At 38.5% G+C, this 26539-nt stretch overlaps 2 protein-coding genes across 6 annotated transcripts; one reads left to right on the top strand and one right to left on the bottom strand.

Moving 5' to 3' along the window:
* Positions 1 to 646: 646 nt before the first annotated feature.
* kiaa2013 (KIAA2013 ortholog) lies at positions 647 to 9075 on the bottom strand. Of its 2 annotated transcripts, none has more exons than XM_088617627.1 (3): positions 7208 to 9075; positions 5450 to 6303; positions 647 to 2566 (listed from the first exon to the last, which is right to left on the bottom strand). In XM_088617627.1, exons 1-3 carry the CDS (start codon positions 8160 to 8162, stop codon positions 2540 to 2542), a joined length of 1836 nt encoding a protein of 611 aa, XP_088473753.1. In that variant the 5' UTR covers positions 8163 to 9075; the 3' UTR covers positions 647 to 2539. The 2 variants fall into 2 exon arrangements, with proteins under 2 accessions (XP_088473753.1, XP_088473752.1); XM_088617626.1 differs by lacking the exon at positions 647 to 2566 and adding an exon at positions 3851 to 4429.
* Positions 9076 to 9161: 86 nt separating this feature from the next.
* Positions 9162 to 26298, top strand: plod1a (procollagen-lysine, 2-oxoglutarate 5-dioxygenase 1a). 4 transcript variants are annotated; one of them, XM_088617625.1, is made up of 21 exons: positions 9162 to 9206; positions 9967 to 10341; positions 12091 to 12182; positions 12571 to 12704; positions 13094 to 13257; positions 13504 to 13616; positions 13856 to 13919; positions 16095 to 16192; positions 16565 to 16666; positions 17455 to 17586; positions 18546 to 18667; positions 19076 to 19180; positions 19523 to 19648; positions 19981 to 20122; positions 20434 to 20547; positions 21001 to 21066; positions 21429 to 21533; positions 21918 to 22064; positions 22999 to 23124; positions 23371 to 23496; positions 24789 to 26298. In XM_088617625.1, the coding sequence occupies exons 2-21, from the start codon at positions 10248 to 10250 to the stop codon at positions 24942 to 24944; spliced, it is 2328 nt and encodes a 775-aa protein (XP_088473751.1). In that variant the 5' UTR covers positions 9162 to 9206; positions 9967 to 10247; the 3' UTR covers positions 24945 to 26298. The 4 variants fall into 4 exon arrangements, 3 of the variants coding, with proteins under 3 accessions (XP_088473751.1, XP_088473750.1, XP_088473749.1); XR_015929684.1 differs by having other exon boundaries at positions 9163 to 9206; positions 22999 to 23279; positions 24789 to 24857; XM_088617624.1 differs by lacking the exon at positions 23371 to 23496 and having other exon boundaries at positions 9163 to 9206.
* The last annotated feature ends 241 nt before the right edge of the window (positions 26299 to 26539 follow it).

The raw sequence follows: 26539 nt of genomic DNA, 5'->3' as shown, positions 1-26539 counted from the left end.
CTGGCTGATTGCTCTGACAAGTACAGGAGCACAGCTGATGCTGCTGGAGACAACTCTTTGTCTCCATTCCTTGAAATAGGTCTTCTTCATATCAGCAAAAGCCCTTTCGTGCTTTGTGCGATACATAATTGCAATTGCCCCAAATTATATCCCTGTCCTCTTGGGCCACTGGCTAACATATGCTTGCATTTGCGTTTCTGCAGGGGCGACTAATTGAGGAGTGTAATGGCCTCGTCTACTCACTGCTCATTAGAATTAGATAGCCTTTTGATGTGCTGGTGTATAGGCCAGGAGGTTCCACATCACAGCTGTGGCCCTTTATTTTTGTGAGGTCTGTAATACAAGCATGTGCAACAGTGTTATGCAGACAGGGTAGGGGTGGTTGTCAGGCTGGAAATGAAATGCATTTTGAGATAGAAAGCTTCCTAGTAGTGTGGCTGCCTCAGCTTTCATGAGAACATTGGTTGTGTAATGCTTAAATATTTACAGAAGCAATTGCCTTTGTAGTGGCAATAAAGTTCACACATGCCAGCCTTGCTGAACAAGACAAATCTCAAAGCCATGTTAGTTCATCTGGATGAAGATATGTCTGGCAGTTTCCTGTGAGTTGGAAACGGGGTTAGAAGAATAAATAAAACAAATGAAATTGATTTTCTTCATTTATTCTGGATCTAGAAAAAACAGCATTTGAATCCACTTGAACACCCATTTATTTTAAATCCTTTTTATTAAAATGGTCTGAAATAACTTTCAAACACGGAGACCTTCAATCATAATTGCACACAGTTTCGAGAAGAAGCCTCACAAAAAAAACTAATGATTTCTATAAATGTGTCATTAACAGGCACAATCTGAATTTGTTGGTCACAATTCAGCCATTCTGTATGTGTTTAATCTTCAAAGTGTTAATTATGTGATTTCAACCCAGTAATGATTTTTACAAAAGGAGTTTCCTTTGAATATTCACCATGGAGAACAAAACAGAATTCTATAAATCCAAGCCGGGTCATTAAAAAAGGGAATACAGGTAATTTACTCAATATATTCTCTGAAACCTTTCTGAAACTCCAAAGCACCGAAAGGGTGATTTTCAAAGCTTTTTACTCCAGATTTCCGTGACATTGTTGGGTTGGGAAGGCCTGGAAGAGCCTATTCAGCCATGCTGGAGAAGCAGACACCCCCGTTTTGTTCAAGAAATGGCTGAATGAGATCCTTGAATCACTGAAGTGCTAACTAGCAAAAGGGCTGGATGAAGGCTGAAAGGCCTCCACTCATTCCTAAACCTTCTTATGTTCTTATGAAGTGGTGAAGGCAGGATACAACCTTCTGTAAAAGACAAGTCTTATAAACAATACAGAATTCCAAGCATGAAAGTTGTGATTTGTCATGGCAACCACAAACTTAATAAGCCCTTATTGCGTAACACAATGAGAGTGTTTGTCTTTAAATGAACTAAGGACTGTGCGATACATCCATTAATACACAAGACATCAATTCATTCAAAAATAAAATAAAACAACATCTTCAAAATCTAAATGAAGCATTAAAATGCTATTCTGATCCTCTCTTGGGACCTGGGGTCTCTGTTGATTTCTATGTAAATGATCAGAATTAAAGCAGTTATAAGACATCTAAATGATTCTAGGCCCATTACCATTCTATACAATGACCAACCTAGAGTTACCCTGGAAAGTTAATTTACCTCTGGCATTTAAACTGTATAGACCTGCTGAATAACAACCCTCTCCTAATATTTAGCTACTGTATATGTGATTTATGTGAACTGCAGTCTAGAATTTCATCAGAACTTCATAATTACACAGTTAATTCAATCCCTTTGGATTGTCATAATATTTTGACAGTATTATTCAGTAATTACCTGCAGATGATTTTTCACTGTCCTACTGCTCATCAACAATATAACTTCTTAAGAAAAAACTAAAACAGGAAACTTCATGAAGACGTTTATGTACATGGTTAGAAAGCTCTAAGGTTTGCAAAACCCTTCAGCTATTAGCTGAATAAAATTAGCCTTAATAATCCACTATAAACGCAGTATTATAAATAACTTGTCTCGGGAGAACAAGATACAATTATTTTAATAAATCTTTCTGCAGACAATGAGGGAAGAATGAAATGAACCTGCGTTAAAGATGGAACACGGTTTTCCTCCTGTTGAGTTTTGGCGACTGAGTGCTAACCCCTTTCCAGTGGTGACCACCTGAATTTCATCTAGGGGTCACCCTGTTATAATCAATGGAGTCAAAAGCTGAAGGTAACATCCTTTCCAAAATCACCATTATCTGTAGTCACCAGTAAATTAAAGACATGCTTCTAACAGCAATATTACTTCCTGTTTTGTATGAAACCAACACCAGTAAAGAAAATTAAACGTGTCCCAACCCTTCACTTAAAAATAAATATAAGAATAAATTAAAAAGTGTTTTCACACACACACACACACGACTTCCAAACATATTCTGGATGGATTCTTTGAAGGTCCTTCAGATCGTGTATCTGATGATTTCTTCTTACCGTCTCATACGTCATCATTGCTGGTCATTACCTGGTGAGGTTTAAAAGTTGTCATTAAAATAGCAATGGTGTTAATGTCTTATTAATCTTATTCCATCAAACTGTGATGAAAAGCTTTATGTCATGTATTTTGCCCCCTGAATCCCAGAGAATCTTAAATTTCATATGTCTTAAACCTGAGAAATGTACTTACAGAAAACAGCACAAACACCTTTCTTCTAGTGTAAAAGTAAAATGAGGTCAATTACAATGGTTAAGAATTCTTAAAAAGACAAACATTTACAGTTTGTCAGGTTAGGGGGACAAACGAGTATAAACAAAATTAAAAAAACCGAATTATTCAGCACAGTTCAAGACGTTTCTTTCAGGAAGTTAATGGAAACAAGAAGTTCATTTTCTTTCAAAAGGTTCAAGCACTAAGTTTCAGATATTTGATGGAGAAAAACACCTGCCAGGCTAGCATAGATTTCTCCATGACCACAGTCTTCCTGTGTCCGTGGAATATTAGCTTTTTCGAAGACACTTATAACTCATTAGCACCGCTAATAGCAGCAACAAAATAAACGCTCTTAGATACAGCCTAAACAAAAAATTGAAGCTACTGTATGCAGAACAGTATGGTCAAACAATCTAATCACTGATTTCAAATGTATTGTTGTTTAAAGTTTACCAATGGGACAGCTGCATTTCCCTTTTTAATGCCAATAATATCAGATTAGTTCAATGCTTTTAGAAGTGTGTTCTAATATATTTATAATCATATATTAAATGATACATTCTAATGATATATTTAATTTAAAAAAAAATTAAGATGTTTAAAACTGTAAGGGAGAAAAGATTGCAAATTTAATTATGAGTAACAACAAAGTTGGTGTTTCGTAATGTCAGTACCCTTGTGTCTTAAAAAGAAAGTGGTTAACATTTAAATTAAATGTGAAATTAATGTACATTTCATTTACATTAATGAAATGTAGGTGTAGTAAATTATGGCAATTTTTTTTATGCAGAGATTGAATTAGACTAAAAAGACACAAGTTTTGTCTATGGTCAAAGAGATTTCTAAAAAATATATTTTAAATTAATTTAATTAAAAATAATTTTGAAAATAATGTACTTTCTATATTTAAGTATATAAAATATCAGGCATTATTGCCAAAACACATAAGAAATTTGTATCATCAAACTGCAAAGCAGCTCTGTAAAGAAACTGAAACTTTCAATTAATACAGAAAGTGCAGCAGTGCAAACCAGTTGCTGGGATAAATCTTCACAAATGAAACAGCGTCTTTGTCGCCACACAATTAAGACACCCAACTTCTGTAATATTATTATTGATTTAATTCCACCAAATCAATGAAAAACTCACACACCAAGAAACCATAAAAAGCAATACCTCTGTTAGCGATTAGTCTGATGTCAGCTAAGAAGTGTTATTGCAACTTGTGTAACACAATTTGTAGAGAAGTACCCTGAATAAACAGTCATACAATATCAATGACTCTCCACATAGTACTCCATGAAGAGTGTTGAAAGAATGTGATGAAAGGTCAACGACAGTTAAAATTTAACAAAGGTGTGCAAATTAGCCAACTAAACAAGACAAGCAAGAAGTACTTTTTAGAAGAAGTGAATTTTAAGGAGTGGTTTTACCACCTGAACACTCATGTTGCTCATTCAAGTACTTCAAGATCTACATTTTTTTTTCAAAGCATCAGAAAGTACTTGTCAGGTCTGCTTTGTCAGGGAACAGTCTGCCCCATGCAGAGCAAGTTTACAAAATTCTGTTGTGTTACACAAGTGTACTTCCTTGACTTGTGAGACGTTTTCAGAGCTACGTCTGTGGTAGACCATTGTCCAAACCATTGTCCCACTCTGTACACACCAGAAAATGCATCTAGAAAAAAAGAGATATGAGCTGTCCTTTAACACACACAAAACTTGTATAACTGTATTCAAACTTGAGAGCTGTGTGTATTAAAGCACCAAAGTGTAAGGGGAAAAAAAAGATTTGTGAGAATATATTTCCAAAACCCAGAATTTTGAAGACATCAGTGGAAGCACAATTTTAAAATCTGAAGATAAATTAAACCAATGCTTCTGGTACCATAGAATCTCATGTATTGTCATTCATTGTTAAAAGTCACTAAATCAGATTCACTCCATTAATGCCCTAACTGAAGCCAAAACACTAATTTCCCATTACGATTTATCTTATTTTACAGTTTTATACCTATTGGAGAACTATATTTACATTTAAATGTCTACTTTAAGGTGTATTCACCTTAAAGTGACCTACTGTTACTGAAAAGCATTTTTCAAAAAATGTAATATGTGCAGTTCCATTTAAATGAGCTCCAGCTGAATTCTGAAAATGACCAATTCTTTATTTCTGGACTCCAATGCAAACTTAATTCTATAAAAGTCATGCTGGATTATAAATACATAAAAGTTTTGATTAAGAGTCTTAGCTAGGGTTCAGTTCTTGTTATTGAAACTCGGACAAAGACATGGCGATACTCTTGCACTGACGCTTTCAATTAGGCAGAAAGGCTTCCACAGACTGAGACTTTAGAAACAGATGCTGAGAAGTGTTAAAAACCAGTTTTAATGTTATTTTAACTATCAGTAAAAAAGGATGTAGTTTAAATACGACTGCTGCATCCTTTCAGTTTTCTTCAGATTTATTTACTCGTACAAATGGCAGAAAAGGAAGGCTCTGCAAAGCAAACGTTTGCAAAAAAAAACTCCCTGAGAATGGCCTTCTAAAACAGTTTGGAGAGTTACTAGACAGCCACTCCAGAAAATGAAAAGAAAAAAGGCAAAGACAGTTGTCAGAATGAAAACGGGCAAAAAAGCAAAATAAAACCGTGCCCAAGCAAAAAAGCAGGGTCAACTGGACTGCCGGTTTCTATACCTTGCTTCTGAAGAGGGGCTTCGCCCCTGGTCCACAGTACTCATTGTAGATCAGTTTGAACAGAAAGAGGTGGAAAAGCGTGATGAGAGACGCCACGCTGAACCAGAAGAGGAATGGCAGGCCAGGGTATTGCTTGGCCATGTGATCCTCATGGGCCAGGATAGCCTTCAGGTGCAGGGTGTGCCTCAGGTCCTGCAGGTGGGTCAGGTCTGTGGAGATGTAGAGCAGAGGCGTGATGGGTTGGGTCACCATCACGGGGAAGGTGTGCCCTTTGACCTCAGAGGTCAGCTCCACGGGCTCGTTCATGCAGCCGGCCTCACAGGCAAACAGCTTGACCGGCTTCTCCTGAGGCTTCACTGACACATGCAGGAAGGGCTTGCCTTCGGCGTCAAGCAGCACCGCCAGGTTGATCAGGTCTTTGTTGTAGTGGATGCCTCGCAGGGAATAGCTGTTGTGGAGGACATCAGGGTCCGCCTGGAACTGCAGGTGGTTCTCGGTGAACTGCAGCCCCCCAAAGCTCAGCACCATGCCCTGCATCACCCCGTGAACCCCCGCCGCCACCAGCACCTTACAGCCCCGTTTCTGCAGGGTCAGGTTCCAGAGGTTGACGAGCTGCAGGATCTGGGCGACGCTGGTGACCCGCGCTGGCCACAGGTTCTCAGCGTGCATGGTGGCGTGGCCACTGAAACAGTGGTCAGCGTAATTAAGGCTGGACTCCAGCCTCTCACGCTCTTCCACAGTGATCCTTTTGTCCAGCAGGGGCGCCGTGGAGGTGGAGAGGACGTAATAAAACGTGGTGTTCACTGTGTCACTGGACGGCGTGTGAGAGTCCATAATCTTTCTCATTTCCACCCCTGTGGTAGAACAAAACGGAAAAAAATTATACTCACTGTAGATGCCTACCATTGACGTAACAATTCATAATATAAACAAAGGCATTTATAAAAAAACAGAAATCCAGTTCTTTTAAATCTACACCAGAGGAAAATGACAAAAATCATTAAACATTTGCTTTGGCATTTCATTCTTTTACATCACACCGGACTACCCCAGGTAATGAGATGTTGACTTCAGTATGGTTTTCAATTTCAGCTCAGTACTTGTTTCTCAAGAGTACCGGTATTTATTTTGTTTCACCTTTTATTTTATTACTCCTAGCAAAAAGTCTTCCAAATTCACACAAGTACATTTCTAACAATGCAACAAGGTTTTCTAAGGTCCCCTCAAAAGCAGAAAAAGATCAGTTATTGGATAGTATATTAGATTAAATTAAAACATAATTTACCATTTAATGCGTTAGAAACACTGTATCAAGTTATGCGTCTCAGAGTTTTTTTTTTCACTAGGTTATAATGCTGAAGCAGGGATCTAGACGTCTGAAAAAACTATAACTTGGCCCATTTCCTAGAATAGTCACTGAGCCCATGTGATCCAGCACACCAGGGAGAGGTCAAACTGAACACAGCATACAGCCTATTCATATTCCCCTGCAAAAGCTTTAAAGTTCTAAAAATTAAAAAGTGGTGGGTTCCTGAATTTGAATATGGTACACCACAGAACTTAAACTTCAAGATGCTTATTGGAAACGACTTAATTACTAACATCACATTTCAATTAAGTTTGTATATATGAGAATATAAATTATGCAGGAGGAATTTGTGAAGCAGATTTAATAAGCGTGTATCTGTTCTCACTCATGATAAAGATCTCATGATAAAGTACAACAGAAGCTTTCTTCAACAGACTTGATCCTCTTACCAGATATAAACAGGTCTGTCCAGGCCTGCTGATGGTCCTGGTAGATTTCTTCCACACTCATTCTCAGCAAATCCCCCATCTCCTTCTTAGCCCCGTCCCTCAGCCTGGTGAAGGTTTCTTCCAGCTTGGATGCCTCGATAGGCTCAGAGGTGTGGACCACCGACAGCACGTTCTCCACAAACTCCGTCTTGGCACCCACATGCAGCCGGCCAGCCAGTCTCTTTGTGGCCACTACCACCAGCACGATCTGCTTCTTCTCGGTCAGGACCCTCCCCGAGGAGAGGACGAACTCCTTGTCCTCCACCTTCTCCACGCTAGCCGAGAACTTGCTCCCGAAGGACGGGGAGGGGGCCAAGGTCTCGAAGGTGGCCGTCCTGTCGGAGGGGTTAGTGATGTGTATCCTCTGCAGGTAAACCCTGGGCCGGCTGCGGTGGGCGATGAACTCCTCTCTGACCGTGACGCAGTCCCGGGTGGCCTGGGAAGGCCCCATCAGAGTGCAGCGGGCAGACAGAACAGAGCCTTTACGGAACCAAAGCATCACTGCCTCGGCCTCTGAGCGCTTCGTGGAAGCCTTCAGGCCCACCAAGGGCGAGTACTCCGTCAGATAGACCGGGGCAGAACCAGACTGGGCTGAGGAGATCCACAGTTTGTTGGAATCAATGTCCACCAAGAAGTGTCCATTTCCAACTACAGCAGGTACAACCACCTTACTTTGTGGGGTTATAATAATTCCCTCCCCTTTGTCTGCGACCTGCTTCCATCTCTGAATTTCTGTCTGCAAGCACTGGCCTGTTGCTCCTCCAGGCTCCCCTGAACTGCTGAAGATCCGCAAAACACCATCTGAGCTGAGGTACCAGTATATAATGAAGAACAACAGCAATCCAACAAGAACTCTCCTTGCCCAGCTGCTCGACAAGAGCCCCGGCAGCCCCTTTAGTCTCTGCTGAAGCCACATTATATAATATATTTAATTCTAAAACTTAATGCAAAACCGATTGCTTTTCTGTTACCAGTTTCTGTCACCCATCGTTTATTTTACAGGCTTCATCTACTCACGGGTATGTACATTTTTCCAACTCCCAGTATTCTTTGGTCAGCCATATATATATATTTTATAAATACAATCTTCAACTAGCGTGCAGCATCCCTCCAATGTTCACAGCACAAGGTACCTTGTATATCTACAGCGTTTTTTCCCCCCAGTTTCGATATCGAGTTTTCTTGGAGTCGTGTGCAATCTAGTTTACAGTCTTCCGGGTTTCGAACTTTAATACACATAAAATTGTAGCGCTCTTTTAATATCGGCTTATTTCACGTTCACATTTGTTGAACATTCGCACCAAATCCCATAAATAACGACTGCTTTTTCAGAGCGACTTTCATGGTCGGACTACATTTTAAACAAAATATAGCAGCAGAGAATTTCTTACATGCTTTACCGCAGCGAACAACTTCCCAAAGTTTTAATTCTGGCACTTTCCGTGTTCAGTGCAAATACTCGGTTAGCAGATTAGCTTCGATTAAACTGGAGTTCCTTGCTGGAGCCATACCTCACCTCGTTTTATTCTGCAGAAACGTTTATTTTTGTGTGCGGTGCTGTATTTACGCAGAAAACTGCATACGGATCTGGTGTAAAAAGTCAAGATCTCTCGATTTGCATGATGTAATCGCCATGATGTAATCGACTAAAGTCCCACTATGTATTTTTTTCCAGCATTTTGCTTTCTCCGATTTTTAAGCCTCCTCCTTGAATCGCAACCGCCTGTCCGTTTCCCCTTCCTTGTCAACGCGTTGCTGGTTTCTCCATTTTCACCAGGCGCTGCTACTCCTCTTCCCGTCCCAGTTCCGACACTTCTGGCGTGAGTGCCGTAAACCGCGTCCAAAACAACAACCGGAAGTGTCGCAAAACACCCCCTTCCCTTGGTTTTTACAACAATGATCTTGTTTTCACAAGATGGTTTATGACCTTTGCTTCGGTACAACGCAATTCAGTGTGAAGGTGGGGTGTGAATATTATGTAGCAGTGAATGGCAGAGTGGAGTGAAATAATTATTTTGTAATTAATATACAGTAGATAAAAAAATCCCCAGGCCAATTGGCAGATGATCCCTCAGTAATAACAGTTGAAGAGTTACTTGTAACTCACAATTTAGCAACATCTATCTTTTCATAAAAGTTTTATAAAGCTGGAAGCCCCAATTTAAAAACAAATTGTGAAAAACGTTGTAAAGCGGGCATTGATATTAGATAGTTTTGACAATAATATACTGAGTGTATTTTTCATGTAAATTCTGATTATGATTTGGGGAAATATGTAAAACCAATGGGGTGAGGTTCAGTCATCTAGAAATTCACATTTATGCATTAGAAAGCCTGTTGACAAAACAGATCAAATTAATAAGACGAATATAAAAAGCTGAAAAAGTGAGGAGTGTTAATAATGAAACTGGAATGTTTTACAATAATCTTTTATATATAAAAAAACGGTTAAAGATTGTTTCAACCGTGATTTGCTAACAAGCAGGAGAAAGTGAGGCTGTTCTGTGGCTGCATTGTATTAATCATACAAAGCTTTAGGATTTACAGCTGCTATTCTAGAAAAAAGAAATAGTCGCAGACATCTAAGGGTGACTGCATTTAAAAAGTTACAAACTGGAGTTAAAATATTAACTATATTATTCCAGACTCTTTTCCAGATTATTTCTCAGGGGATGAAGCTGTGCACAACTCCCACATGTTTTTTTTTTCCTTGGGCATAGGTTTCTGTCAGGAAAGCCACCCCCCTCTGGTGTGGACAGAGGTGTCGGGGTGGCTAGCGTTGCTGATTCGTGGGATCCCCGGGTGATGCGGTAACTCTCTTGTGGGTGGAGAGGAGTTCCGACCCCACTGGCTCTTAAACAAATCTGGTTCAGAGTGGGACGAAAACAGGGAAATCGGAGGGGGGAAGAACAGCTATTTTGAGGAACAATAAGGAACCGAAAGTGCGAGCCGTAGGAAATCTGGAAATTGCCTGAAACGAAAGGGTGTAGGAAAGGAAAAAATGAAGACCGGGGTACTAATGCCGTTATGGGGGATTTTATTAACCATACTTTTGGTTAAGGTGAACTGTGAAGAGCTGCAGCCCGTACCAGAAGGTAAAGTAACGCTACCGTTAACCCGAAGAAACGTCTGGGGGTGACAGATTAGTTCGCGTGATTTCATCAGGATATGCACGATTGCATGAACACTTTCTGGAGGATGTTAATGCATTCTCGAAAGCTAAAGAATGCTTTGCAGCTAAAAGGGTATTAATCCTTTTAACTTTTAGGGAGGAATTAACCACTACATTTCCTTGCTGCTTGCACTTTTAAAGCAACTCCTCCGCTCTAACTTCAGTAATTTAAGTAGATTTTTAAAATACTGCCTTCAAAGTTTCTTTAATAAAACGACAAACAAACAAAAAGCACAACAGAATTTCATTTAAATCTTGGCACTTACATTTGACGTGCCATGTATACGTGCCTTCAGGCACGATCTTAATGGATATTTGGTATTTCAGTCAGTAGTATGGAGCCGTCAAACGTTTCTGGACTTCTTAAGAAAACTCTGTAAAAGTGCTACTGTTGTTGATCTAGATAATATAGTAGGTAATCTAGTTAATATCGTGCACAACGTTGGTGGAAAAAGCCCATGGAATATTTAGTTTTCTCGAGATTTCTGTAGCTGCTGACGTGGATGTCTGCCTGTACAGCTGAGAAATGAATACATTTTAAGCTAAGGTTGAAACGTGATCGTTTTTCTAGAAGACGATGTGTTCCAGTCAGTGTGGACTGCGCGGTGGGTTGGGTGTGAGTGGGGGCGTTTTGTGTCTGTAAACCGGGACGAAAGGTTTGCCACTGTCCGCCAGCAGCCCGGTTCTGATTTCCTCTTGCAGCAGTCGGTACATTCCAGCTGTGCGTCCGCACGCAGGGCTTTGTAGGGGGCACTATTGCTAAACGCATTCATTTACTACCTTGAAACAGTCTGATTTATAGTTGATGAGCTGTACATGTGAGATTTTCACAATAGCAGACCTCTCTTTTGGAAAAACGCAATATTCCCTAATGAAAGAGAACACATACCGCATTTGCGTTCATACAGATTCTTCAAGGGAAATGCATGTATGCGCAGGGGAGTGAGAAGTAATGTTGCCACAAGTGACACTATAAAGTATTAAAGAAATATCTCAACACTATATCCAAAGGTATGCCGATCCGTTTTGATAAATAAGGATGAGAGGGTAGTGCGACTTGAGCGGTTTATGAACTGACCAGGTGGCTTACGAACCCCTGACCTTTCAGTTCGGTTCTTGGTGGTGGTTTGGTGAAGTATTTCACAGTGTGGTGGCATTTCGGGAGCCTCCTTGGTCTGCCTGCAATCTTGCCTCCGTGTGTCTGTAGCTGTTGCCAATAGAGGTTTGCAAAGGTTCTGCAGCTCTGCTGCAAGAGGATCTTATCTTCCTCTGCATTCTGGACTGGAGTTACTTCGACATCCAGTACTTTTCTAAAGGATAAAAGACCATTCTTGGGGCATCCCAGGGAATTGGCTTGCATGCTATGACTGGGGCTTTGTACTAGATCCCCACGAGGCCATTGCTAAGATTTCTTTCCTGAATTCAGTCGGAGATTCATTCCTTCTTAGTTTCCGTTCCTACACAAATGCTGTGTTGAAGACACATCTGTATGCCCTATTCAATGATTTGAATAAGCAATGAGATGCTGAAAATGTTTTATTATGTGTTCTCCTTATTATCCCTTAAGTGATTCAAAAAGTTATACAATAAATGTATAATGTTTACGGGTAGAGTTTTTTATGTGAATACTGTAAATGCATCCACATTTGTTTTGTTTTTAACTTCTTTTCAGAAAATCTTTTAGTCTTGACTGTTGCCACCAAAGAGACAGATGGATTTCAACGTTTCATGAGATCAGCCAAGTTCTTCAACTACACTATCAAGGTACAGATGAACCATACGCGCTCCATTTACATTAACATTCTAAATGTGAAGCATCAGGTTTTCAGATTGTAATTAAAACAATTAGGTTTTATTGTAGAAAAGGCTGTTTCTCTTACTCTGAAGGAAAGTGTTGATGTTAAAAAAATAACTATATATACTGCAGATGTTTTTTTCGGGGATTTTATTTTTCAAGTCTTCATCCCTGAATCCACGATAATGTGAGATGATAATTATTTTAGTATACTACAGCCTGTGCAACCAAAAGGGTAGTAACAGAAACTAAATAGAATGATGCATTAGATAAATGTTGTGTAGTTTTTGAATTAGGCGGCCTTTAGTTTGAAAAGTGTTCTTTGGAAACGCAAAGGGTTTTTGTTTCATTTCGAAGGTGCTAGGAAGAGGAGAGAAATGGAGAGGTGGGGGCTACCTGACTCCACCAGGAGGGGGCCAGAAGGTGCGCCTCCTTAAATCTGCTCTTGAGAAGATGGAAAAGGAAGATCAGATCATCCTGTTCATTGACAGGTAGAAATTAAGCCTGTTTTTTTTATAAGCTCCCAGATTTTCACCTCACGGCACGATTAGCATGCTATCCTATCCCTAATTGGTATGCAAAGTATCAAACCTGATTGCAGTGTTGCTTGGTTAGGGATAAGCATAAAATATAAGGAGTGTAATCATTAGTATCAAGCAGTTTATTTAAAGTCACTAATGCAAAGGACATCTCTTTCAGATTACAAGATGCTAACATGTCATACAGTCTTTCAGCATCATCAATATACCCATAAGAAAGTTTTAAGTTGACACGATGTAAACAGTTTGATTTCTTAGTGGTAAATGCATGAGATCAATGGGAGGGGGCTGACAGTCACAGTCTTGACTCAGTGGAACGATGTTTCTCCACATGTGGGCAGCTATGATGTGGCCTTTGCATCGGGTCCGAAAGAGCTGCTGAAGAAGTTCCACCAGACTCGGCACAAGGTGGTGTTTTCTGCGGAGACCCTCATCTGGCCTGACCGCCACCTCGAGGACAAGTACCCCTACTTCAGAGAGGGCAAGAGATTCCTTGGTTCAGGAGGCAAGTTTCTGGTTTTGCTCTTTAAAGATTTCCCATGCGTTTGAGCGAAAGCCATTGACCGGATTCTGGAAAGGAAGCTGAGGAATCTTCTGAATTTGAATTAATTTGCTCATAAGCTCAAATCAGAGTTTGACGTTCCTCTTATATCATGTACTTTCATTACTAGTTGAACTTTGCTGTGTGTTAATAATTGTGGCACTTTTACAGCAAAGCTCAGAGCCCATCAGTAAATGTCTGTCTTTTCAGGCTTCATTGGCTATGTGCCCAACATTAAAAAGATGGTTGAAGACTGGAGTGGAAAAGACGATGACAGTGACCAGCTTTTTTACACCCAGATTTACATCAACCCAGAGAAAAGGGTATGAAGAGCCTGCAGTTACATTAATTTTTAGTGTTAAATTAAGTTTTACCGAATGATTTTCAATGCTGTGTCTTCTAAACATGGCTGAATGTAGTTTATGAAAATATATAATATGTATTATAATATATACTAGCTTTTCTCTCAGCATTTTTTCTGTCTTCACTTTAATTTTGAGTTTGTTATTCTTGTTGTAAAAATTGATTGTGTAGTAAATTATTGTTTCACTTTTTTTCCCAGAAAAATATAAACATTACTTTAGACAGCAAGTGCAGAATATTCCAGAACCTCCATGGAGCTTTAGGTAAGGCTGTTGTAAAGGTCTTTAACACGTTGTTTTGTGGTAAAAGCATTGCACAGATATTATTTAAAATGGCAACACTTCAGTTTAGGTATCGGACATGAGTATAAACTATCTATTAAAAAGTTATGAACTATGAATTAGGAATTGTGAATAACAAGCTAATGTCTTCAAATCACCCTGTTAAGATTCATGTTGTTGTCAGGATAAGGGTGTTACTAACATTTAATTAATCTTCAGTCGATTTACAGTAGATTCTCATTTTTGTTTCTGTTACGCAATTCATGTATATAACATATTTAATTTACAAAAAAATTATAAATGACATTTACAAGCCTAATCTGCAATGTGAAAAAAACATGATAAAAAAAGATTTGGTAGAATTTACACTTCCTTGTGACGTTGAAAAGCATTTGAAAAAGTGGAACATTTACTAGATTTCCCATTTATTGATCCAGCTCTTTAGGAAAAATATGTAGTTGATCCTAAGAATATATCCCTATTGTGTGGTTGGGTACAAAGTCTGACATAAAAAATAGTAAGAGGGCTGAACACATAAGCATTTTAATAGAAGTTATCTAAGTTTTGTGTGCTAGACATGCTTATACAGTATCAGAAAAGAGCAGTTTCCTCATGGGAAACTCAAGGTTCTGCTACTTTCATTTGCTTTGTTTACTTTGGGTTTGGGCACTCCAGAGTTCCTGGGGAATGTCCGGAAACTGTCTTAAGACAAGGCATCTTCATTGAGTTATTTTTTTTTGTCCCTTTTCGAACGCTGGTTTTAAGACCCTCACAGAAAAGGAAAAGCCGCATTTGTTATGACAAAGATCTGAACACCTTTTTTTTGCTGTGAGCCTGTATACTGAGCCAGCAGTCACTACTTTCCTGGAAAGCTGCCCAGCAGTGCTGCTGGCTGGGGCTGTGCTTGTGCTTGGAATTTATGAGTTTGCTGAGAGATGTGTGTAGACACACGTAGCCTTGGTGCTCAGTAGGAGCCTGCTCCAGCACAGGCGTTGCCTTTCAACTTCCTTTTTACTAGCGAACAGATACTTATTATCGGTTATTGAGGAGGGAGGAAGAAACAGCTGCCTGGGACTGACGTTAATTAACTTGGAGCCCACTGAGATCTTCCAACTCAAGACTCTAATTGCCTTCTGTTAGAGACTAATTTCATACATCTTAGAAGTAATGAAAACTGGATTCCTGGACCCAAAATGATAGGCCTAGTGTTTTCTGCCTGAAATTAAAAAAAATAATAATTCTGTTTTTTGTGGCACATGGTCAGATTTGCTGGTGCAAATTGTCTAACAATATGTCTATTATTGTCTCGCAATATATAAATTACATAGTTCCAAAGAGGTTTCTGTGACCTATTGCTTAAGTGGCGATTGACTTGAACAAGGTATTTTACGTAGTATAGTTGTAGGTTCAAAGACATTAGAGTAAATACAGTGAATTATAAATGCTGTTTGAAAATAATCCCTTGTAGACATGCTTGTAGCTGTTGGAACAAAAGCAAAGCAGATTTTTTTTTTGTTCAAGCATTTTTAATTGATCTAGGGAAAATAAACTTGTATCCAAATATGCATGCTTATGAAAGCAGAAACAGGTATTAAACAGGGATATCAGTTAGTGTCATGCAAACCTATGTCTATAAATACATGAATTGGTTTGAAAAGAAGGTACTGTCATTAAATCACTTGTTTGTGCACTCAAGGTTTTGTACATTTACTATCGCTGTATTTCCTCAACTTTCACTGGATGTTGTCTTTGTTCTAAAATTCCAGAGAACTTTTAACCTGAAATAACTAAACAAAGCTCTAGAAAGAAAAGCAAAACGTGTGGAATGGCCTTAGGTGTTCTTGGGTATTTAATCACATGGCAGCTTTTCTCAATCACAGCACAATAGGTATCAGCCCCTAATTATGAACCACTCCCTTCTTCGTTTCCTTGACTGCTGAGGCTGCCCCTCCTTAAATTGTGCTTTGGTCTTTTTGATGATTCCTTGGTTGTGCCGACACATGTTTACTTTGTCTTTTTAATATTATAGCATATAATGTGTAACATTTACCTTTTCCACTACCTTGTGACATTTAAGAAGACAAAATCAAAGGCATTGAACACAGTGACAGTTCCAGTATCCTTTTGCTTTCTTCCATGTACCTGTTTTACGTCCAGATGAAGTAGTATTGAAGTTTGAGGACGGTCGTGTTCGGGCAAGGAACGTCGCGTATGATACACTGCCTGTTGTTGTCCATGGCAATGGGCCTACAAAGGTAAAGCTCAGAAGTATTAATCCCAACCTCAATCACAGTTCTGCTGTAGATATAAACTATAAAAACTATTTTGTTTCCTTCACAAAGTTGACTACTTCTTTGTTTTAAATTGTCAGTCATAAAACAGTAACACCTAATTTTCAATTGCTGCTGACACTGTGATGAAAATGAAGGTGGCAATGGCACAACTTTCTTTGCTTTGGCAGACACTTCTAAATACAGTACCTTGTTTCTGCTGAATAGTGAAAAAAAACAGTTTAGTATCTGTGATTTTATGCTGCTGCTCAGTAAACTAGAAATTCAATCCACTCACTCTGTCATTTATTGATAATATAGGTCTTACTTTTCTGAACTGTTACCTATGTTACTTAGCTCCAGCTAAACTACCTTGGTAATTACATCCCACGAGTGTGGACCTTTGAAACTGGCTGTACTGTGTGTGATGAGGACCAGAAACTTCTCTCTGGTCTCAAGGTAGGCATTACTAGGTCAAATAAATATTTTTATTGTGTTTCCAAAACATTCCTTGTACTGTGTACTGGCTAATGCCTAAGTCCTTCGGATGAGACGTAAAACCGAGGTCCTGACTCTCTGTGGTCATTAAAAATCCCAGGGCGCTTCTCGAAAAGAGTAGGGGTGTAACCCCGGTGTCCTGGCCAAATTTCCAATTGGCCCTTACCAATCATGGCCTCCAAATACTCCCCCTCTATGAATTGGCTACATTACTCTGCTCTCCTCCCCACTGATAGCTGATGTGTGGTGAGCGTTCTGGCGCACTATGGCTGCCGTCGCATCATCCAGGTGGATGCTACACATTGGTGGTGGTGGAGGGGAGTCCCCATTACCTGTAAAGCGCTTTGAGTGGAGTGTCCAGAAAAGCGCTATATAAGTGTAAGCAATTATTATTATTATTAAGTATTTTTAGTGGTTCTTTTATACCTTATCAACAGAATAGTTTTACAGAAATATTATATGTAACTATTTGGCTTAAAAGAAAATTCTTTTGATTTAAAAACGTATGAATGGATGTAAAAATTGAATTAGTTTTCACATATTTTTTAGTAACAATTTTAATTCTTAAAAGTTGTTTTTTTATAATAAAGGACTGAATAGCTTTGGGGTTTTGGTGATCTTTTCTGTAAATGTGGGAACCCAGTACTGCATGCTGCAGTCTGTTTCATATTCACAGCTTAGAAACTGCCTCATTGTTGATTAAAGCATCTGAAATTTCCATTGCAGTTATTTATTTCTCTTTCATACAGGAGAGCGAATACCCCATGGTCTTAGTAGGGATCTTCATTCAGCAACCAACTCCCTTTGTGACGGTGTTCTTTGAGCGTCTGTTGAATCTCCAATACCCCAAAGACAGGCTTAAGCTCTTCATATACAATCATGTGAGTGTACATGCAGTTTTCTACTGGAGTAACAATGTCAGATATCTTCATGACCAGAGAATTATATATATTTGCAGTCATGTGGTAAAATTCAAAATCTGTGTCAGCCTTAAGATGTGTAACTATAGTAGTACTGTATATATAATACATAAAATAATAATAATAACTGATTTTTAAATATATTAATAAGTGTTAAACTAATAACTTTCTTAACATATTTGCCATTTTATTAAGACAAATCACAAAGGCACATTTTTCTATGTATGGAAGGGTATCTGGTAAATGGTAAAGGATTCACAAATTACTGCTCAAGAATTGTCCTCCTCAGATTAGTCCCCCCAACCTTTTTTGTAAAAAGAAACCAATGCTCTTCAGACTTTATTTTCTTAGATATGAAGGTTTTTCTGTATTTTTCCATACAATGTAACAATGTTATCAGTCTTCATCAATATAAGGCAGGAGTTATCAACACTGAGTCCAGTGTTTTGTTGTAAAGAAAAAAACAACAACTAAATCTTAATTGAATTAGTTTAACACTTCTTCCATAACATAAATAAATATAGAAAACCTGCTGGATTCCTTACCCCCTGTAAAGAATCGAGAACCCAGGGTCCAAATGAGTGTGATTGTAACTGCTGTCAGAGCTGAAGAGGTGCCAGGAGAGGAAAGTCCAGAGCCCTCTAGTGTCTAACTAGTGCAAACACAGCTTTTCTTAGCCTGGCGTCTTACAGTGTGAGCAGCAGTGCCCTTGGTAAGGCCTTTAACAGTCATCTTTAGTGGCAATACATTTATGGGATTGATTTTCATCTGTTGCATGATCTAAGATGTTACTGTTTGGACTAGGATCACAGAAATTAACCCATGCGAGAAGTGATCAATGCTTTTCTCATTAGGAGTGAAAGTACCCAGTTATCTGCTCTCAGACAGCACCTTTTATTGTTTTCTGGTTTGTGGTTTAGGAGCCTCATCATGAAAAGCAAGTCAAGTCATTCCTGGAGAATCATGGGACAGAGTATCGCGCTGTGAAAGTCATTGGTCCAGAGGAAGAGCTGGACAGCGCAGCACCGCGGAATTTGGGAATGTACGTTTAGTGTCAGACGATCAGTCATGAAAACATAAAATAGTTCCTAAAAGCTAAGTGATATATTGTGGGTTCAATGCCAATTATGACTTGAATCCTAAAAATATCTTTAAAATGCATTTGATCTTATTTTGTCTGTTTTCTAGTTGTTTTAAAAAATGTGTAAAAAACTTTTAAAACAGACAGGTTTATTAAGAGCAACAAACATCTATTTGTCATTTTAAGTTCATGTCATGATCATCCATATGGTGTGTATTTTGGTGTAATTTTGCTTAAGCTATAAAGCTTAGATGCTTAGCTAGACTTTTTTCTTCTATTAACCAGACACCTACTGTGTGACACCTGTATGTGCTTTCTGTGTACTGAAGTGCTTCACAGTCCTTAATGGGTCTTTGTGATTTCTTCCAGAGATGTGTGCCGGCAGGACACGGACTGCGAGTATTACTTCAGTGTGGACGTGGAAGTTGTTGTAAAAAATGCAAACACCCTCAAACTTCTAATTGAACAGAACAAGTAAATGTTATTTTCTCTATTTCACATGTAACCCTAATCTGAGACTCCATTCAGTTCAAATGTGTATATATAGAACATAATCCGTCTTTTGGTAATTTTAGTTGGATGTCATATAAAAGCATTAATTTGTTAAGAGAACATCTGGCATCCATAAAGAGTAATTGGCTACATGTTGCACCCACTGCCCTTTACAAGTCTGCCTGTGGGTAAGAAATGATGGCTTTAGACAGTTAAATGGATGAGTGTGGATAGAGGCGATACACAAATTATATCAAAATAAATGCAACTGAGCAATCTTTGTTGTTTGTAACGCAGTGTATTTGCACCCTTTTCCCCCTGAAGGCCCATAATAACCCCGTTGATGACCAGACATGGGAAGCTGTGGTCTAATTTCTGGGGTGCTCTTAGCGCAGAAGGGTATTATGCCAGGTCTGAGGACTATGTGGACATTGTTCAAGGAAGGAGGGTGTAAGTTTAACCATTTAAATTATCTTCCTATTATCTGGTAATTATCTGGTAAAAAAAATAAAAATACAGTATATTTATTATGCAGAGTGCAAATGTCTGCCAAATTGAACAAAAGGCCAGTTTCAATGTCAGATAATATTGTCAGTTCTGTAGGGGGTGCTTTGATTTAATTTTTTCATGTGGTCGGGAGGTTGTAGTAGTATACATTTCTCAATTAGAATGACATAAAGATGGCAGGATTCCTATTCTTTGTCTTAAATATCATTTGATGAATAATACAACAGTACTGACTGCTGTACTGCATTTCTCTGGTCATGTGTTTCCTGCTGCAGAGGGGTCTGGAATGTGCCCTACATCTCCAGCATCTACCTCATCAAAGGCAGTGTTCTGAAGTCAGAGCTCCTGGCCAAGGACCTCTTCAGTTCTCCCCATCTGGACCCTGATATGGCCTTCTGCCACAATGTGCGAAACCAGGTCTGTACTTCCAAGAGGTTTGTCTTAAGGTTGCTGCAGATGTACAGAAAGAATTGCTATGAGAAAGACACCCATCTTGGGATCAGTGGGAAATATAACTAGCAGTCAGACTACCTGGTCTTAATTAGGCCTTAAAAGGCCCTGTTGTCAAGCCTGTCAGCTTTCTCATTTAGCTGGTACATGTGTTTAATGATAACTTCATGAATATGATGTGCAGAGATATACAGACCTGAGAAGAAAATGGAATAAAGCATGCCCTTACACATGTTTGATATTTGCCTCTCATCGTTCGCTCAAACATTTTCCCTCAGGGAGGCTTCATGTATGTTACCAACAGACAGGAGTTTGGACACATCCTTTCCACTGAAAACTACCAGACCTCTCACCTACACAATGACCTTTGGCAGATCTTTGAAAATCCTGTGGTAAGAGCAAAGGAACTTTCAGCACTGTTGTTGCTGATGTAGTGCTCTTAGATACTTAAAAAAGCAGAAACATAAGTGAAAGTGAAAGTGAAAAGTGAAAGCAGGTGCAGTTTTTACTGTATTCATAAAATGCTGAAATTTGGGTGAAGGATTGTTGAGTCATAGTTTGACCTCTCAACACATTCCTACAGATACAGACACTTTATCACCAGTGCTTACACCAATTTGCTCTGATGTTTCTAACTTCTACTCTATATTATACACTGTTACAAAGATTACACAGGTTTTCTGGTAGGCCAATGCCCAAGTGTATATGTTTCTTAACTGCTCTTTGCTTTCACATTATAGGAAGGAATAACACTGAAGATCTGTGTCTGATAAAATCTTAAAAGTGAAAATGTCCCTGTCTGTAAATCAGTTTCCTTAGTCTGACCTTCTCTGATTGTTTGACAGGATTGGGAAGAAAGATACATTCATGTGAATTACAGCAGGATGATGAAAGACAAATTAATAGAAACAGTGAGTATCTGTTCCACCCTGTTTATCTAGACTCCTGGGTTAAGATTAGCCTGCATAAGCTGTATTTGGCCTCCATTAATGAAAAATAGTTCATTTTTCATTACAATCGGACTGTTGTTTTCCTTAATTGCTTGCTATGGTTGGAAGAACCCCTGTTTTCAAAATCACAACATGACAGGTGTTTATTTTTTAATCTGGGGATCATTACCACATGGAACAAAAAGGAGTACTCATGTTAAATTAATAAAATATACAATTAAAAAAAAAGTACTGATCTCATCATAACTAACATGTACAGCAGACAGTAGGGTTCACTATCGCAGGCATTGAATCCCAAACTGAAACATTTCTCTATTTAACAGCCATGTCCAGATGTTTACTGGTTTCCAATCATAAGTGATGTTGGCTGTAATCATCTTGTTGAAGAAATGGAACATTTTGGCCAGTGGTCACATGGCTCCAATGAGGTAAGTTGACTGGTAATGTAAGCCTAATACATGGACAGTATCAAATCCTACGTCTCAGTAGAAGCACATCCTGAGTGTGTTTTTTCACGGATGCTGTATTCTCAAAGATTTTCAATATATTTTCAATGATGGTGCAGATTTTATACATTTGTTTGTTTAACCATTAAAAAATTGAATATAAAATAGGATATTGTTTAATTGTTATATCTAAACAATTAGAGGTAAACTGAAAATCTAAAAATGACTGTAGAAAAACCTTCAGAAGCTTTTGAAAGGACTCTTAAATGATAAGTATGAATCTGTGGTTCAGTAGATCAGTAAATTTTGTTCAGAAGGTAGCACGCAGCCTAATCACTATTGATTTTTTTAACTGTCCCTTTCCAGGATACTAGGATCCAAGGGGGTTATGAAAATGTGCCCACAATAGACATTCACATGAATCAGGTTGGCTACGAGAGGGAGTGGCACAAGTTCTTGCTAGAATACATTGCTCCAGTTACAGAGAAAATGTACCCAGGCTATTACACCAAGGTAAGCCACCCTGAACACTGAAAATGTAGTAATGGTGTGTGATAATATTCTTTGTATTCATATATTTTTTTATTAAATTCATACTTCATACAGAAATAATAGTTCGTAGTTCAGCTTTAACATTCTTCTGTGTATTTACTCAGTTTCCTTTGCAGAGAAAGATCCACTCAACCAATTATTGTAATGCATCTCTGCAGTAAGTGCTTGGAGTCCCAGAAAGTTTTTAAAAAATCACTTTTATATTCTGAATCTCGGTTGAGGAGAAACCGAGGTCTTGATTAAAAAAAAAAATGCTTATACTTTTCAGTTTCACTATACTACGGAAAAAGTGTGTTTTTCTGAATTTCTAATCATTCTGCTTCAGTCTTAGAAGGAAAACCCAGCATCCCAAGAAGTGTTAGATAATTCTGAGTTGTAAATCCAAAAATCATTTTTGTTTTACAGAACATCAAGCTGTACTAAACAAATCATGCTGCCAAAGTACACTAGAGCAGTAATATATCAAACTAGCAATTCTCAGTCCTCCTCCTGGACAGGTTTCATTCTGATTCCCACTGTGCCCAAAGTCTTAATCATTTATTTGAGCCAAATATTGCCTTAATTGTTTTAAATACAACAGGTCCAAAGTATTTGATCATCGAAATCGTGTGTTCACGATATAAAACCCTCAGATATTTGTGAGACCGAACAGAGTCAGTCCATGAAACCTTAAATACACGATTTCGTTACTTTAAAATGCAAGACTGAATCACCTGCTTTGTCTTGCGTTTTAGATTTTACAAAGTTATAAGAAATAAGAAAAACTGGTTTGATTGAAGAAAAACATGGATGGCATTATCAGACAGTCATGCCTAGGGTGTTTTTCTGGTCCTGAACACCTGTGGATGTAGCAATATTGTGCTTGTTGCTGACCTCCATTTCTTCTTTTGGACAGTGTACCTCTTATCTCAACTTTGTGGTGAGGTACAAACCTGACGAGCAGCCACTGCTCGAGCCCCACCATGACGCTTCCACTTTTACAATTAACATAGCTCTGAACAGCAAAGACACTGACTATCAGGTAATTGAGTACACAGCTGTACCAACGCAGAGCACGTGGAAAGCCAGGGTCCTAATCTAGTGTCCAAAGATGCAGGAGGAGGTGTCCTGTCAGTTCTGTCTGTCTTTTTCTTTTCTGGGAATGCCAGTCTTGGAACCTTTGCTGGTGTGTTTTAGGTAAGGGCCAAAGCCGTCATGGCTGCCTTGCTTTCAGCTTGAATGCTGCATGTCTCCTTTTGCATTATGCTGCTGTTGTCTCTCTTTGCAGGCTCAATTTGAACTGGCGTTTGTAGTTAGGTATAAACCAGATGAACAGCCATTTTTAAAGCCTCATCACGATGCGTCCACTTTTACTATTAATATTGCTCTGAACCAATTTGGGATTGATTACGAGGTGAGTTTGAAGCTCTGTGGTTGCCATGAGTCCATTTATCCTTTGCAAGCCCATATTCCCACAGCGAACAAGGCCGTCTCGCAGAAGTCCTGTGCGAAGAATTGACACGGTTTGCTCTGTGCGATATGGACATAGCTATGAATTTTTAGATATAATTAAGAAAATAACCCAAGAATAGGATTGGTGTACGCAACTGGAAAAAAGAGAAAAGTTATTTACTGAAGGTGACCTGGATAGGTTTAACTACATTGGCTGCAGCATGTTTTATTAATACGTTATTGTCTGTGCTGTTTGTATATCACATTCACCACCTTAGTTAATGCTTTGGAACTCCTGTGCTTCAATAGATCAACTCTAAGAAACATTAATGATATTAGTTCGGGTGGGTTGCTGCGTCAGCATGCGTAGGCTGCAAAGGAACAAGTAATAGGTTTATTCCATGCTGAAAAGAGAAGAAAGAAAACACGACGTTTCGGCCGTGGAGCCTTCTGCAGGTGTCAAGACACCTGAAGAAGGTTTCAAGACTTCAGGTGACACCTGAAGAAGGCTCCACGGCTGAAAGGTTATGTTTTCTTTCTCCTCTTTTCAGCATGGAATAAACCTATTACTTGTTCCAATAATGATATTAGCAATGCATCTAATATTTGCACTATACAGATTTTTTCTCTCTCAGCATTTCATTTTGTCCTGCTTTGCATGTTGGGTATATGAGGAATAAAACAAGCCTTATATTCTAAGATGTGATGTTCTTATGCGTTGTTTAGTAATACCCTGCATCAACTGCAAAGAAGACAAAATAAGGCTTCAGTGGGTTACTCCACATGTTTTTTATCTTTAGAGAGTAGAGTCTGAATTCAGCTGTAAAGTAATTGGTTAGGAGATGTTTTTTCATCTTGCCCTAGCCTTGCAACAACTTTTAAAGCAAAAGTGGTTTGCAATTTTAAGCATGCTTTAAAATGAAAGAGAAACAATGAAACTACATGATATGTGAAAATAGGGATAATTGAGCCGACAGTACTTTTTAATGACGTTCAAAATGAAACTCGGATAGCTTTTTATGACCGTCACATTGGCACCAGCAGACAGTTTCCACTGAGTTTATATCCACTCTCTCTGTAGTCACACCCATAGAAAATTATGCGTTCAAGTGCTATTTTACTTCATTCTCATGACGGATAATTCAAGGCTGCTCATATTCTAATTGGTGTTTGTGGGTTAGAACTCTGTGATGGCTGTTCCTTTAACCTTGTGGGCCAGTAGCTTACTTTTACCATTTTGTTCTTTTTGCGAAGGGTGGTGGCTGCCGGTTTCTCCGATACAACTGCTCTATCCAGGCCCCACGAAAGGGGTGGGCCCTGATGCACCCAGGACGCCTCACACACTACCACGAAGGACTGCCCACCACCAAAGGCACAAGATACATTGCAGTGTCATTTGTTGACCCTTAAATGAACAGAAATCAAGTTTATGTATTTTTTTAATTGTCTGATGTTATGTGTTTTAATGATACTGGTACAGAGTTAGATTGAGGAATAGCGATATTCTGATGTAAAGAAACCAGATTACTAGAAACTGCTCTCCCGAGGAGATGGGGAGAGACAGGCCACTTGTTTGACCTCTATTCCACAAAATGGGTCAGACAACTGAGTGAGGCAATGTGCTTCCATTAAGAGACAGTACATAAAATACTAGTAAACCAATGAATATATCTCGATCTTTTCAGGTGGAGGCTGTGGAAAAATAGTCTGCAGTCCTTAAATAAGAGCTGTCTGCCAAAAAGTTTCAATATCATTTATATATGCTAACACCATATAAAGCCTTAAAACAGATTTACCAAAAAATTCAACTTTTAAAACAATGTACATGTTTACATGGATTTTACTTTTGTTTACTGTCACAACTCTATTGGTGAATGAAATCTGAATTCTATATATAAAAAACTGATTAATTTGATGACTGCCAAAATGAAATATTCAGAACTGTTAAATATAACTAATTGGTTTCTGGAAATGATGCCCTTCTGTATTGTGTTAAACGTGTATTATTTTTAGACCAACCACACATTATTATCATGAATTTAACATATTTTAACCATCTGGACTTGGAGAAAGTGTTAAGAAAGTAAAATGTTAGCCTTATGTGTATTATAAGATACAACATCACATTCTTCTGGAGTGAAAAGAGGACATTTACTGTAAGACAAACTTCTTAATTTTTTAATTTTAAAAACAAGGTACTGCCCTTCCTTTTTTGAAAAAAAAAGTGCAAATATAAATTTGTTTTAACTACTGATCAAATGTTAATTTGCAAATCCTTGCCATTGTTGGGTAACATGCGCTGAATTGAACAAACGATTGTTTTGAAAGTGCTCTTAATTTATTTTTGGGGAAAAGGAAGTGTGTTCATTTTATATGTCTTAACAATACTGGAAATTGGATTACACAAGTAATATGAGAACTATGCAGCATTTGACTTCATGACTTTCTGGAAGTTAATGGACTTTCTGGAAGCCACATGTTAATAAACAATATTAATATAATATCAATAATCAGTATTCAATAAAACAGTAAATCAAAAATTGCTGACCATTTATACAATACCTGTAATGCATATTGTTGTGTTGTATGTCACATCACAAATATGATACATTGAATTTATCAGACCTATTGTTAAAATTTGGAATTTTGCTGATTCATTTTAAACTGTAACTGTTAAATCATGTGGCTTGTAAGTCTCTCATTTTGCCCTACAGCTCAGAGCAAATTGGCAGGAAAAAGGAAAATTAAAAAAGGATTCTATGAAGTTTGCAAGTGTTCTTTTTATGCATTCAATCTGTCAATAATTCAAAGTTCAAGAAGCCTTGTTGAAGAGTATAAAAACGAAAGATAAACTACATGAAAACCCTCACAATTTACTAGTATTTGTCTCTGGTCAGGGCGAGGATGGTAGACCTCCTAAGAAAACTAGATGGCTGTTGTGCTGGTAAAATAGTAGGTGACAGTTGTCCCTCTGGAACAGAATTTCCACACCAATGCCCCTGACA

The sequence above is a fragment of the Lepisosteus platostomus genome, chromosome 23 (assembly GCF_059453375.1).
Source record: "Lepisosteus platostomus isolate fLepPlt1 chromosome 23, fLepPlt1.hap1, whole genome shotgun sequence".
NCBI lineage: Eukaryota > Metazoa > Chordata > Actinopteri > Semionotiformes > Lepisosteidae > Lepisosteus > Lepisosteus platostomus.
Note: the sequence above shows the minus strand (reverse complement) of the source record. Positions and strands in the feature narration are given on the sequence as shown.